This window comes from Mchenga conophoros, linkage group LG10, assembly GCF_057382185.1.
Source record: "Mchenga conophoros isolate Kocher_MC1m ecotype Shallow Benthic linkage group LG10, M_conophoros_male_GT1.1, whole genome shotgun sequence".
NCBI lineage: Eukaryota > Metazoa > Chordata > Actinopteri > Cichliformes > Cichlidae > Mchenga > Mchenga conophoros.
Genome location: NC_140535.1, coordinates 34,098,752 through 34,114,795, shown reverse-complemented (window position 1 = coordinate 34,114,795; position 16,044 = coordinate 34,098,752). Strand labels below are relative to the sequence as shown.

The window sequence follows — 16,044 nt, the reverse complement described above, 5'->3', positions numbered from 1 at the left end:
TTTGTAAAGACTGTTCTCACCCCCCCGGGGAGATTGAAGGACACTGATGAAGCAGCTGAGCGTGTTCGTACTGGTCCTGTGGAGGATTTAGTGCCTCTGAATGTGCCTGAGTTATTTTTTTTAAGTTGAAAAAGTTGCTGCACACAGAGAGCAGAAAGAAAGAAGGAGAAAGTCGGTGTTTATGCTTAAATGTTACCTCTCCAGCCATTTCCACTGGAGGAACCTGTTGTAGTACATGCTGTCGAGGTAGTCTGCGAAGGGCGCCATGCTCAGGTAGTCGTGGATCAGTCTGGAAAACACACAACACAACAGCTGTCAGTTTCACACTGAATTCAGCTTCATCACTGAGAGATCTCCGATCATTTAAGTCATTTAAGTCAACAATCTAATTATTTCTGCGTCTCCTGTTTGCTGTGACCTCACTGGTCTCGTTGGGTTAAGGTGAACCTCACACTGGACTCAGGAAAATGAAGGATTTTCGGGTATTTTATTCCCTTCATGTGGACACAAACCCGCCGAGTTGAACATGACTTTGTTGTGAGTTGGGATGTTCCTGGTGACACTTTATTAGTGATTAAACGACTCAGAGGGGCTCAGAGCAGAGCTAATGGTCCTCCACATCGAAAGAAGTCAGTCCATGCTCAGGACACTGAGTAGGACACCTCCCAGCAGACCCCTACTAGGAGGAGGGACATGCTGCAGAGATGATATAACATGTCTGGCTTCAGAGTCCCACACTGTCTCTGCGGATGAGCTGGTGGAGGTGCTGCTCCATCCTGCACTCAGATAAGCAATATGGACGGATGGCTGGACAACGGAGAGATCTCAGACTAGTCGAGTCATCTAAAAGCCAGACAAAAAAAAGGTACAGTGCAGACTAACTCTGTGGCGAGGCGTGGTCTGTGATGCTGCTGCAGGTGAGATGGACGCACCTGCACGGCATCTGCAATCACCTCGCCAGTGCAAAAGGCTGTGCTGTTGTCATTAGTTTTGTTGTTGTTGGTATGTGTCCGGCTGTGAGCTGCAGCCAAGGTGTTTGAGTGTACAGCAACCGTTAATAAGATGCTGCAAAGCATGCAAACATCGCTGGGTCTGTCGTGGTTTTATCACAAACCCGTTTGCTTATTTCCTGTTTTGGATGCTCCTGAAATCCTGCAGGTCTGCCAGTAAACCTCCTCTCTTGCACACACCTCTTCTTCGGTCATCAGTGTCCTCAATGAGACTTTGCTTCGATGCACAGGCTTTTTAAATTACAGCGTTAGCCATAAATGTTTCATCCTTGGGTGCCCTGTATGCATCCTGCAGGAAGCCTCCGGTGGACGTTAGAGGAACTGCAGGTTACCCTCAGGTGGGCAGCCACAGAGTGACCCACACAGAGCTTTGAATGGTCTACTGTCAGCTGTAAGTTGACGCACGATGGCTGCTTTACATTTGCAGTTCAGAGATCGCGGAGTTGATTTTGCCTCTCTGCGCTGCATCACGCCTACGCAGCGGTGAAGAGGACGTTACTCAACATGTGAGTGTTGTTAGCACACCGCATCAGAGAAGCAGCATTAAATGTATTCATATTATTTTTACAACCTGCTCAAGTCAAACTTTTCTTTTCCTTTTTTTAGTTAGTTTTGTTTTACGTCATCTGCAGCCTGACAAACAGCCACCGATACTGGAGACGTCACAAAGACTCAGGGCTTTAAAATGAACCTGTGATTATTGGAATTTCATTGTCACGCATCTCTCTGTAGTGCTGTCGGCTCTTTGCCTCACATTCTGAAGCACCGTGAGGCGACTGTTGTTGTGGTTTGGTGTGATATAAATAAAACTGAATTGAATTATTGTTGCGTAACAAAAACCCCAGAAACACTCCAGCAAACGTTATTAGACGGAGAACTCTTCGGACGTTTGGTCCTCCTCTGGGCCAATCATAACCCCTCACACACACAACACTCAGGACACAAGTTTGAAAAAACCGTTGACTTTATCACCTTCTAAAAATCGACGCTGCTCTGAACTCTGACTTCAGTTGGACTCGAGCCTTGTGACTTTTAAAGACTTCGCACGGGGCCGACATCAAAGCCCGGCTGCCGGTTTCTCTGCAGGGCCCTCGATGTTTACCAGAGATATTTCTGGATAAGCGCTAACGCCGACACCCTCGACACAAAGGGATGTTTTATTTCACGCAGAATGGATAAAGTCTGTCATATCTGCACAACTGAATCTCTTATATTTGACATTAAGTGGCAATTTCTCTGCCGCGCCTACACAAACAGGGCATTGTTCAAACAAACGCCGATTCGTTTCCAAGCTCATCACACGCTCGGAAAACCTGCAGCTTCTCAAACGTAGATGTAATCACATTTTCCTTCATGTGTCCATAAAATGAAGCGTCTGAGTGGGAAGATTCTGGGGGAAATCTTTTTTTGTGACGCAGAGACAAAACGCACATCACTGCCCATCCACAGAGTCGGGTTAAAGCCGCAGCAGGTGAAGCAGAATATTCCAGATCTTGTGATATTCCCAGTAAAGTGAAGCAGCTTGGACTTGAGATAGGATCTGGATGCGGCACATTCATCTTTCTGTCTGACGCTGCTCGTCTTATTTTGTTGGAGTCAGCTGTTGGTGCCGTTACTCGTGTGTTTGACCATCATCAGGTAAATGCTGACGCCATAAACGAGTCCTAGAGTTCAAAGGCTTTTTGTGAGAAAGCATGAACAAAGAGAGCAGCTGTTGTATTTTAAATATTTCGAGGTAAAAGAATACATTTGACTCAGCTGATTTAATTTATTTACCCTGAAACGGAAACTGTTTCTTACTCCAGTTTGTAAATGGTGCTGTGGGGATCCCAGCTTTACTCAACTGCAGTGAAAGGGAAGGTTAAAAGTACTGATTGAGTCAACAACCATATTATTTTGGTTTTATGGGTTTCCACTGTGGTTTGTAAACTCTGATGTCATTAGATGTACATTAGAGTCAGGAAATAGCACCTCGGCCTGTTCGTGGGTTTCCTAATAATAATATCTGGTGACGTCTTTGGTTGGCGAATGGTCTCAGCTCTGAATGTTTCCTTTTCTGATTTTCTTTGAAAACAGTTTGTTATGGACTGGTTTCACTGGTCTGAAACTGACTGAGGATTCTTGTTTCAGCCTCAGGGCTGCTTACTCCGGACTGTAAGGTGTGTGGGGGAGTCTCAGATTTAATTTCTTTGATTTATCTAACAGCTTAGGTTTTACATTTGTGTTACAAGTCACTTTTTGTTTATGTGTGTTTTTTGGTAGTATCCCCTTGCCCAGTGAAAACCTCTCAACTTTAATGTTCCTGGGGTCCAAGGTGAGCGAGAGTCTGAACAAGCACATTAATCAAACCTTAAAAAAGCTGATCTGATTAAACTGGGGAAATATATCCAAAAGAACAGCAAACAAATCCTTAAAAACCCTGCAATCTTACTTGGTACAGTCCTTGAAGAGGTCTTTGCAGGCCTCCTGCTGCAGCCTCTCTGTGCACTGAGCCATCATGGCCTCCTCCACCTCAGGCACGTGGTCCTCTGACTGCACAGGGAAAAAAACACATGAAATCCAGGTGAAAACAGTGAATCAGCTCCGACTGTAACTCTGACAGAGAGAGCCGGACGGATGAGGTTTGAGACGGAGCTGGGAGGTGTTTGTGTTCGTCTGCAGGTTCAGACCTGCACGTTCGCGCTCACACAGAATTAGCAGGAAACATCAGGGCGGAGCTTCAGCCTGAACCGAGGCCTGAACTACGAGGCGAGGCCAGGATTTCTTTCTGTTATCTGGCTTCACTGATCCTGACACAGGCAATGACCAATCAGAGTATCAGAAGCACAGATGCTGGTCAGGCATCAGACTACCTATCTCACCTGGCCTGGAAACACCTGAGGTAGAGAGAAAAGACTTTTGACCCTCTTACTATCAAACACAGAGATCTGATTGGTCAGCAGGCGGTGATCTCTTATGTCAAACATAACCTTCGCCTGCTGAGAAGTGAACCACCTTCATGACACTGAAACTTCAGGATTATCCTGAACCTCACAAACCCTCCTTCATAGTTCAGGCCTCAGGACTGCAGGTAGTTACATCATCATAAGGTCAGCCAATGAGCGGCTCTGCTCCCATCATCATCCATCATCAGCTGATTAAATCTGATTTTCCATCAGATTTCCTTCTTGACGAGCCGGACTGAGCGCTTCTTCCTGAGTGATGCGTTCAGGGACGCTCTAGAGGCAGGTGTTTTTAAAATTCAACCACAGTGGGGGCATTTAACAGAAGACAGTCGAGCCTTCTGCTACAAAACTGGCTGAAAAAATAATAACAGTAAAAAACTAAAAAATACAAATAAATTTAGCACTTTGTCCAAAACTCAGTGACTCTATTCAGTCTGCTGTGATGACGAGTTTTATTAATTTAATAATTTACATGTATTTTGAATAAAATTATAAAATAAATCTATAGTGCACACTGTCACAGCACACTGGTACCGACAGACAGAAACAATGTAAAACATGGAAAAGATTTGACGACTTTTGGTCTGATATTTTTGTCAATGAATGCATCATTAATAAAAGTTTAAATCACTCCGACAGAGCTCCTCTGCTACTTTGACAACAAAAATGATGTTTTGTTGTCAAATTCAAGATCGTCCAATGCAATAATTTTCTTTAAACATCACAGTTTGGACACTTTTCAGGTGATTTTTGTAGATATTTTATGTTTGTGACACATTTAATGACCAAAAGCCAGTGGAAACCTTTTGGTCATTTGATGGTCGTTGGTCTTCAGTTTGGGCTTGTTTCTATATCTTCCTGCTTCAGAGGGAAATGAGCTTTGAGCTATCTCTGATCCTGTACATGTGGGCAATAAACAAAAATACTAACAGATATCATCCTAATAAAAATAAAACCATGTCAGACCCGACAGGAAACATCAAAAATACCTTTGGGTTGAAGTATTTTTCGATGAGCTCCTGTCCGCACTCCTTCCTCTTCTCATCCGGCGTCACCTCGTAATCCGCCTGCAGAGAAACGCACACATCAGCATGCTGTCAGCAGGCGCTAATACTCAAATAACACAATCTGAGGACAAAACTGTGCTCAACTTATCTCAGTGAATTCATTTACTGCCATGACCTGAGTTTACTTTTTGTTTGTGACATTATGTTCTAGGGCCTTTGTATTTCTTAGTACGAAGAAAGTTTAACCAAGAAGGCTTTAGCGCCTGAACCTACACAGGTAGCTTTTAGCATTAAATCCAAGCAAGTCAATTTTAATGTTTGAGGCAAACTCAGTAACTTATCAATTATTGCTGAGTATTTTTTAATCACTTGAAATAAAGTCGTTTTCGTAATTAGGGTTAACCAAGTAATTCTTAGCAATTAACAATAATCAATTAGCTTTTAGCTACTGATGCTAACCAAGTAGTTTTTAGCAATTGATGCTAACCGGGTTGTTTTTAGCTTCTGAGGCTAAGTAGTTTTTAGCAATTGATGCTAACTGGGTAGCTTTTAGCATTTTAAACTAACTAAAGAGTTTTTAGCACTTAAGACAAACAAGGTAGTTTCTGGCATCTCAAGCTAACTAAGGAGTTTTGAGAATTTCTGCACTACAATGTGACACTGCCAGACCTTCACAAAGAGAAGAGTACCAGGATGTGGTTTTCAGTTTCAGCATTGCCAGAAAAATGTGGTTAAAAACATTTATTTTATTTGGGTTTTACCATGTTGCTGCTAGCTGTATTTTTTTTAGCATCCTGTCATCAAAACACCTGACTAATAATAATGGATTGCATTTATATAGCGCTATCTAAACAGAGTTAGAGAAGTGTTTGGGTTAAAGTGAACTCTTTTTTTTTTTCTTTTTTTTTTCCACATAAGCTCATTTTTACATGCATTTCTGCATATGACCACTAGATGTCATTTCATTTAAAAACATAACTCAGTCATTAATTTGGATCTGATGAAACTGTGAATATATGATGACAGTATTGAAAGCCCATACTATTGAATGATTGCTCAGCTGAACTACCAGCTTCGTGTGTGTCCCCTGCAGCCTCCTCTCGGCTTCAGAAAACCCACTTTATGAGTTAATTGAAGACTTTTTGTAGCCCTCCTCCCCCACACCCGAACCGATTGCATCTACTCCTCCCTGTGAATGACCTGCAGTAAACTGAGCCTGACTGGAAAACCCCAAAGTGCTTCCTCTCCCCTCTGGCAGCGAGAGCCTGTAAACTAATGCTAAGTGACAGCGGAGACGGTTCAAATCTCATTTTCCCCTCTCCATCTCGTCCTCTCGCAGGGCTCTCAGAGACGAGACGGGAAGCGGTTGTGGGGTAAAAGGGAGCATAATTGCTTCGAATGCGAGTTGAAAACTGCAAAGCCATCAGACTGGAGTCAGCTGAGCAGAGCAGACTGCCTTCATTAACCTCCTCTACCTCAGCAGATAGGACTGCAACCATTACCTGATCCACTTTAACAAATCATTTCTACTGTTAATAACACCAAATTGGCAAAACTTAAAGAAATGCAGGCTTAAACGGTTAATCTGACATTACCTCAACCTGATGAGCCTCCGCAGTTACAACCTGACAGCTTTCATTTGTTTTTACTACTTTCCCATATTAGCAGGTGAAATTTGACTTACCCTTGCCCTTACCTAAGCTCAGACAGGATTAGCCATGAACCAGGACAGTTAATATAAAATAATCCCACACTTCCTGTCTGAATAATGTTTGTTTTTGTTCTGAGTGTGATACTGTCTGACAGGTCAAAGAGCTCTTTATGCTTCAAACCCTCATTTGTTATGAACTTTTGCACAGAGATTCATGGTCTCTGCAGAGTGAACCCTACAAACACTGATTATCCTCTGACTTTACCGTATCACCAGCAGGTGGTTTCAGATCAGATTTTAAGATTTTGGACTTGTTCAAACTTGTTATTGCACTGACTGGATAGATTTCCCAGGGAATGAACCCTCAACTCAAGACAACATGCAGCGGCTCTATAAAACTGAAATATCTTGAGTGTAATCACACGGACTGGATTTTTGTAAACACATCCCGAGAGGATAATCACAGATGACAGTGATGAATTACTGATATTTAACACGTAGGGACATCTACAAATCTGTGGTCTCCGGAGGACGACCCCTCAATTCTTTAAACTTCAAAACAACTTCCTGATGCTGATTTGTGCTCCTTTTCATCTTTTGAGTGGTTCAAACCAAAATATTTCCAGTATAATTTGGTAGATTAATATTCAATTTGTATGCATATCCCCAGAGGATAAACATAGATGACAGTGATGAAGTAATACACAGAGGCACCAAGAAAGTCGTGGTCCCCAGAAAGTCCTCGTTCAAAAAAATCATCAACAAATTCATGACTAAAAAACCTGAACATCAGGATTCCCGGCTAAACCCTTAATTCAAACCTTCCCCCTGACGAACCTGACTCTTTAAACTGCGTCTGGTCCCTGAAGTTGTGAGGACCACTCTGAATGTCCTCATAAAGCAGAAATGTCCCCACTGTAATGGTTTTAGATACAGAAACACACTGTGTGACCCCATCTGCTGCAGTAAACGAGTCGTAACTCGCTCCGCTCACTTCAGGAATGCTTCCCTCACACTTTGTTTCATTCCCACCGGAGTGTGTGTGTGACGGGGACACAGCATGGGAGGTAGGAAAGAGCGACTCAGTGACGCAGATTGTTCCCAGAAGTCAAGAGTTCCGGTATTTCATTAAACAGATATTAAACCCTACTTCCTCCTCCTCATCTTCAAGTGCTCCATTTGGGCATTCAGGGTAATTAAACTCGCCAATCAGCTTTTGGAAGGGTCCGTTCACCCGGAGAAAAAAAGAACATTTTCCCACAGCTCGGCGTTGGCCTGCTTGGACAGTTGGGGCACATGTGCATTTATTTTGGGCGACTCGAATCCTGAAAAAACTGTTTATGTATCACAGCAGAAAAAAAGCATAAATAGGCCACTTTACCGTGCCCTGTTACTGTGTGTTACTTCCTGCTGTAAACTGAGAGCAGCATTTAGCTGATAACTTCCTTTATCAATGTGAGTCGCTGGAGGCCAAAAATCAGCTAAAAGTGAGTGAATATTGTGCATGTAGTGCTATAATCACAGCGTTTAAATGTCAAAGTGTTTGTTTCCTGTTAAAGGCCTGCTGTATATTCTACCTCATTTCCTGTACACTGATAAGTGTACTAACTCAGTCAGCCTCTTTCACTGTTGCAGTCATACTGACCTCACAGCTTAAAGCAAACACTCATTAATAAACAGCTGTATCACACTTTTCCTGCCACACAAACCCTCAGATGATACTTTCAGTCTGTATTGTTTAAACTCAGAAACAGTTTTCTAATAATACAGTTTAATCGTGTCTGTTCCTCTCTGCTGTCAGCTGACCTCTCCGTCTCTGATTGGTCACGTTGTTTTCACGTTAATGCGTACGTGGGAGGCTGATAAACCCTGGGCTTACAGGACAGTCTGAACCCTGCAGAGAAAGATGCTGAGGCACACAAAGAGAAGAGGTCAGACGAAGACGGCTCTGCTTACCACGGCGTCCAGGAACTTGACGCAGCGCTTCAGCTCGGCTCGAGTCTCGCAGAACTGCCTGAAGAGCAGCCGTCCGATTGGCTGCCGCTCGCAGAGGCTGCTGTAGTCCTTCTCTGCAGAGACACGGAGGCAAGCGAGGTCATCGTTACACAGATCTGAATCAAACCGCCGGCACTGTTTTACAGGAGGCCTGCCTACACTGATGGAAGAAACTATTCTCACATACTTCGTTTATCTGGACACAAACGTGCACGTTATTTAATCCAGAATCAGTCTGTGAATGCTCTCAGGTTAAGCCCATTGCACACTGAGCGTGCTGCGAAGGAGCAACGCAAAACTTTTCAGATGCAAACTGATTGCGTAACATAAACGCCTTTATGCAGAAAATAAACCTCAAAGCGAGCACACTGATGTCTGATTGATCGGATCTGTTTATCGGATCTGATCAATCGAGCTTCATCCAGCAAACTCCGGTGGAGTAAAAGGCTGGATTAAGAATAGGCGAGTCCAAATGCAGGAAAGATGTTTGGTGTGTAGAGGTCTTTGAGGCCCTGAAGGACAGGGATGAGTTTAACTTTGGTGCTTTTTAACATCTTTTTCCATCATTTTTAATCCTCAGAGCTTCAGAAGCTCAGGAAGCAACTTTCAGAGTTCTGTTAAAAACTGCAACCAGATCCATCCAACACCCACTCCAAAGGTCACAATCTAAACACAAACTCTGGGTTCTTTTCTATAACAAACTTCAAGCTTCAAATTAAATCAGACCCTCACAGGAAGTACAAAGTCGCACGCAACCTTAAGCACGCCTTATACCCTGTGACTATTTACAACGTAGAAAATTCATCAGATGAAATTTGCTTTCGACACAGTTTTTCTTTCCCAAACATTTTTACTTCCTTCTAAATAAAAGCTGACTTTTTATAACATAAATAATAAAGTTCCTGCAAGCAAAACTGCAGGTTTATGCAAATATGCTGGTATTTGATTATTCCATGGATCAGTGTCGTTCCCTGTTATGCTGTGAGCCGGCACCAAATGTGCTCTTATTATCTTATTATTACTGTTGTTTCTGATGTACTGCATTATTAGAAGGCTCTAGAAAATGAAAGTCAGATGGACGCTTATTTCTCCATGTAGAGAATGGAGGTTATAAAATGTTTTCTGAGGAAGGAAACATGCTCAGCACATTTGTGAGGCAGGAACTGTTGTGAAAGACTGAATGTAAATGCTAAAGAGGCAGCACACTTTCTTATAGGAATAAAGGAGCAGGCCTCCCTCAGTGAGCACTGGAGATCCTGTGACTGACGGAGGAGTACACCTCTCTTGCTGAAGTGTCGCATTGATCAGTCTGACCTTTTCGCTCTTTTCCTCGTCTCTCACGCCGACCGCCCCGATCGTCAGTGAATCACATTTGCTTGTGCGTGAAGCTTCCTGGGTTGTTTTGCATCTGTACGAGTCTCAGATGCAAATCCACGTTTCCTTGTTAGCGTTTCTATTTTTTCCCTCAAACACAGCTGGACAGATGAACTGAAACGACCCCAGATATCAATCTAAAGCCTCCTCATGCGAGTATGTTTTTGTTTTTGGTGTACATGTGACTGTCGCTACAACAGCAGCACAGCCTCGAACGGCTCACGTAAACAGACATCAGTGTTACTGGAATCATTCTCTTCTGGTTCCACAGTGAATATGGAATAAAAGACACGATAACGTAAAGTTGCGACTCTTTGAACTGTAACCATTCAGCAACTGAGACCAAAATCAAATCGTTACAAACGGACAGAATATTGTATCGCTGTCAGGCCCAAACACTGGCCCAGTTCAACTGAATCCTTAACCCAGTGCATCACACACTGACTTCAATAGATGCCGAGCTACAGCAGGGTGTCATCTGCATATATAATAATAAAGCTTGTTAGATTTCAGCCTCTTGTGTCGACATTTGTCAGTGAGCGTTGTTACTGCTGTGAAGCGTTTTAATCCAAACTACTGGCTTACTCTAAACCTGAGTTTTATCTGACAGAGGCGTCGTGTCAGGGTTGTCGATTTAATCGCCAAGTTACACCAACAGACTGAAGTTTCATTCATAAAACCAGCTGCAGGAGTAAAAAGATGCTGTTTGCTTTGTGGGTGATGTAGTCCGTGTCATCTTTTTGTCTCCCTGCCCGGCTCAGTAGATGAACATAACTCGGGTGGCGCGCCCCTTCGATTGTTACTCTGCTGAGTCATTTCCTTTTGATGACCCACTGACTGATGGTTACTGATGCCTTGTTCCGTCAGGTTCTCCTCTGTTTCATCCTACTTTGAGATTTTCTGCTCTAGTTGTCTCTGCTCTGCCCTTTGTCCCGCTCTCCTCTCCTCTAATGATCTCTTCTCTCTCTGATGTTCCACTTAAGTCCCGCTGCAGAGAGAACAGAGAAGCTAAGTGTGCGGCAAAGGGAATAAATCTGTGGATGACAAAGGACACGAAAGAGAGAAAGACGAGAAAAAGACCGTTCCAAGTCTTCATATCTACAAACCCACTGTTTTCTTTACAAAAGGGACATAAATTACTTCATTACAGTTCATAAAGTTACTTAGGCAGTATCAGACGCTTGCATCTCAAAGTTCTGGGAATTCTCCGAATAATCATTATCTCATTATGGCTGATTACGGACGTTTTGAGACATGATAGGAGTTGTGATATACATGAATGGAGATCCAGGGCTGTAGAGAACATGCTGTACATTAACACGCAGAAAACAAAGAGGCCTCTGTCGGGTGTCCTGTTGGCTTCGAAGGCCCTGCAGTGAAAGTGAGTTTCCATCCAGACCAAAGCACGACAGAGTGCCTCCATCACTTTATGCAGCGTCACACTGATATTAAGTGCACCAGTTTGTTCTAGAACGAGCTGAACAACTATCAATAACCAACAGGAGGAAAGGTCAGCAGAAAAAGCCAGAGTTACTGTTTCCTTCCTTTCAAACCAGCTTGGTAGGAAAATCCAAGCAGATTAGCAGCGTCTGAAATACTCAAACCAGCTCGTCTTCAAAGTCAGGGAAATCTTCCTCATTGTGGGGCTCAGACTGAACTTCAGCAGGTCATCTTGAGCTCCCACCGTGTGATTGGATGTCTGTGTTAATGACCAGTTGAACAAGTGGATGGTGAGTGTATATATTGTAGGATGTATTTGGTAAAAGGAAGCAGTAAACCTCAGAGCAGCAGCAGCACAATAAAAAATATTATTTTCATTAAATCCTACTTAACCCCTGATTATCAATGTCTATGAATCTTAGATATTAGCACTTACATAGAAAAGTGCTGGTTGTGCAAGTTGTGCAAAGTGCTTTGACGAGTAGAAAAGTGCTTTAAAAGAACCAGAGCAGTTACCATACTTTATTTTATCGCCCTGGAAGTTGCTGCATGATTACAGCATCACCACCCTGACGAAGCAGCCGGTTCCCTCTTCCTCTCTCTGGGTTGCTCGGTTCTATTTAAACCATAAACATATTCCTATGATTCAGCAGCTGAACACTGAAACCAGTGTGGACCTACTTTACTGTAATATCATGTTACTCTAATGGCCTCTTATGAGGACTGAGGAGGAGGGGAAGGGGGAGGCGGAGGAGAAAGCATCAATCGAGACTACAGATGCTTTCATTTGTGCAGAGGAGGCCGTGCGGTGAAACTCCCTGCACGTGTTTCTCAGGTTCAGCGAACAGCAGAGTCACCGGGGCACAAACAGACAGAAAAACACACTTTGTGTTTTGCTGCATTTCAGACCAGCCTGCGAATGCACTGCACACAACAAGAAAGCACATGTCCGAGTGCAGTGCAGGGCCAATCTTCAGTTTTTTGTTTTTCATTGGTGCTGGTGAAATGTGTTGTAACAAAGGGAGAACATACGAAGATCTCTGTTGTGCAACATAGAAATGTCTCACGTTGCTTGCGGCATAATTACATAACAATAAATGATGTTCGTATCAGGGGATGAGAGGAAAAAGAGTCTCCTGAATATCTTCCTCCCACTCGTCTTCGTTCTTCTGGTTACAAAAAAGTCTCGAGGATGAATCGTGACTTCCTTCTTCGTCTGTCGGCTCACGTTCTCATCCTCTGTTTTTACTTTCCGCCTTCTGGCCTATCAGCCCTGCAGCACCTCTGCTCCCCTCTGTGGGACATCAGCATTTCAAACCGTACTGTATGTGGTTTTAGTGCTGAGCTTCTAACTTCCTGTGTGTGTTTGACTGAACTCATTCAAATCCAAACTTATTTGCATCGGCCCTTCCAGGGAAACAAAAGAAGCAGCAGCAGCACCTCGAGTGTGAAACGGCTCATCTTTATTTCCTTATATTTTCACATCAGCAGGAAGTCTTTAATTATGTTAAGTACGTGTCTAAAAGAAGCCAGATGCAGTGATGATTAGGAAAATCAGCAGATGAGCTGGAAACAGAGTGGTCACGTTATTCAATAAGCTGCTGCCTCTCCTGCCACAGCCTAACCAAAGGGAACGCCACCGCTTCAGATATATTCATATTAGCCTCTATTTCATTTGAAATATCGGCAACTGCTCTATTAATAATATCAATAATGTCCTGGTGCTGCTCTGAGCCTGACGGCCGTTACAGCTGCTCCTGTTGGTGTTTTTCCAGTTTACTCTGGAGGCAGAGTGTCGTCACCCGACGATGGCCCGTAGTCCCCGAGCAGAGGCTACTCGCAGCTAAAAGGAAGTCTGTTCCTGCCAACGTCACGTGGAATGTGAGGTGTTTGGACAATGATATGGAAGAGCTGCATGAGTTGATTACCCACCGAGGTTACCACACTGGAAGTGCCAGGAGGGCCGTTCTGAGCCTGTCCTGTAACAACAGCACGGATGCTAAAGACAAGTTGTTACCTTTCAACTGTTTTTCTAATTTTAAGTAAGATTCGGCCAAATAATTATTTAAGGTTGATTTTAAAGGTTTCATCAATGATTTAACACAAACACGTTCGACTAAACTACAAAGAGTTAAACAAAGCACAGTAACTACAAATGGAGTTATGAAAGAAGAAGAACATGAATTGTGGGGTTAGCTGTATTAAAATGAAGGTGGTGTAAAAACAGAGCTGACCTCAGAGCTGCTTCAACACATTTTAAATAATTACTGTAAAAGCAGAACAGTCAAAGTTTATCATCTGCCTCTGATCGTCTCAGCTTCACCTCTTCAGGCCTGACATACGTTTGGGTGCCGCTCTGGATTTGCTCCGTTTAGTTCTCCACACTCAGCTACTTCAGCTCTGCACCGGTCCTCCACCCACTCAGTCTCGCACTCCCTGCTCTAGTGGTTTTATATGAATGTGTAGGGGTCAAAACGACGCCCTCTGCAGCTCTAGCTATACTTTCTCTTCCTTTTGACGATGAGAGTTAAACAGGGTTTAAAACGACCGCCTTGGCATTTCCGGTGTTAAACACAGTGTGAACGTATCTGTGTGGACGGGAATGTTAATCTGGTAAAAAGAAAAGATGAAGAGTCCACGCTGTGATTAGTAAATGGGGTAAGCCCGAACACGTTATTGAGACAGGGATGTTTCTGGACTGGAACCTGTGGTATACGCTTGGGGAAACCTGAGTGATGAAACGTGTCACATTGTCGTTGCTGTTGCTGAATCATGCAGAGTTTTGTTTACCAAATGGCTCAACTATCGGACCGATTGTGCTTACGTGCATAAACAAAGGCCCATTTTGAGTCCGGAGACGTCTTGAATGACTATTTGAATATTCAAAAATCATGACCATCCCTACAAGCAAAATAAATATGTTTTCTGTCTCTTGCACGCTCTACTCAGGTGCCACCCTGGCTTTAACCAAATTGAGTATTTCCAGTAGTGAAAACACATCTGGATCAGACTGTTTCCTGATACATGTGAGCAAAGTACAGCTTTGGAAAATGTCCTGACATTTTAGCTCAGTTAGCTTCATGTGCTTTCATTGTCTTTTTGAACTGCTCCACGAACTTCCCAAAACAGTAACTGAACACGACCCTGGAAGCATGCCCCCGGGAGCTGGTGAATGGATGTATTAAGCAATAGAAACCTGTAAGACTTGAGCGTATGTGTAGTCCTTGACTTCTCTGGTGAACTTTGGTTTACCAGTAACAAACATGTGCTGTACTTTAGTCCAGCTTGCCCACCTGTCGCCGCTCTGTGCCTCGAGCCATATTAAGTTTTATAACAAGTCATCAGCCCAGCTCCACTGCTTCTTCCTCTTCTTTCTTCCTCACAATGTGTCCTATGTGTTTGACTTGCCCCGCCTGGGTACCATGGATGCAACCATGCCTCTGTACACAAATCACACTGATATTACATGCTGCTGCTGCTGCTGTTAGGCAGCAACTTAAAGCAATTGTTTTTATGCACATGACCTCGGTTATTTATTCTAATCAAACATCAGGGACGACTTTGAAATAAAAGCCCGTCTCTGATGCTGGACAGTGGCCTCCTGCAGCTAAGATAAATATGGCATATGGTTACTATTTAAGGAAACAAAGTCATGAGAACCAAACCAAGTAAACCACAGTTCATGCTTTGGTCACATATCTTCTGACCGTCACATCTGGACATTTCCATCCAATTTTGTGAAGCAAAACTCATAAACAAGTTGACATAAACACAAAGCACGAGGCGCACATGTGCCAGAAACTGCAGTTCCTCTGACGTCGCATTTCAACGTCTTCATAGAGTCGCATGTTAAAATGTTCAACTTTAACAAGGAAACGAACGTGTTTACAGCCTGATACAAGTTTGGGTATTTCCCAGTCAATGACAGGTTACTGTGGGCGAAGTTTTATAAAAGCTTAAAGTTTGACAGGAACCATGTTTGAGCTCATCGTGTCTTTTGGGGCTTTTCAAACAAGTTACTGAACCAATAATATAAGTGAGTGAATTTGTAGACGATTATTAGCTGGCGCTAATTAGCAGATGTCTTTGTCTGTGTTGCACAGTTGCCCAAATATGGTCACTTCTGGGTGCAACAATCCAACATGACAGTGCAAACACCGAGGTTTCAGTGACGTTACAGTGCCTGCATCATTCTACTTCATGCTTTCTGAAGTAAACATGCACACAGGCTTCTTACCCCCAAAAATGTGAGACAGTCAGTGGACCTGCACTTTTTTGAGCTGACTCAAAGCTCTTTACACCACAAACCACCGTCATTCATTCACACAGGACTTTATTCTTTAGAAAAAACTACTGTGTGCGAGTTTTATCTATCTGTAATCTACATGATTGCAGATAGATGACCTAACATGCACGACTTCAGATTGAAGAGGAAACCTGAGCACCCGGAGAAAACCAGCCAGGCGTAGAGAAAAACATGCTCGCTGCTTTGACCTTTAATTTTATTTTGTAAAAAACTAAGTGCAACCAATGACAAAGCACAACAACGATTATCTCTGAGTCTGGTCTCAGGTAGAGATCAGATCTTTTCCTGAGTGAGTCTAAATTTTATTTCTCCAACC

General features: G+C 43.2%; 1 protein-coding gene across 1 annotated transcript in view; it reads right to left on the bottom strand.

The window, feature by feature from the left end:
• Window positions 1-16,044, bottom strand: part of grk6 (G protein-coupled receptor kinase 6) — a 49,150-nt gene that overhangs the window by 19,158 nt on the left and 13,948 nt on the right. Inside the window, exons 3-6 of the mRNA XM_085289884.1 lie at window positions 8,570-8,682; window positions 4,945-5,022; window positions 3,442-3,542; window positions 197-289 (exon numbers count right to left, since the gene is read on the bottom strand). Of these exons, the coding sequence (XP_085146010.1) occupies window positions 197-289; window positions 3,442-3,542; window positions 4,945-5,022; window positions 8,570-8,682 (385 nt within the window). The remainder of the gene's footprint in view (window positions 1-196; window positions 290-3,441; window positions 3,543-4,944; window positions 5,023-8,569; window positions 8,683-16,044) is intronic.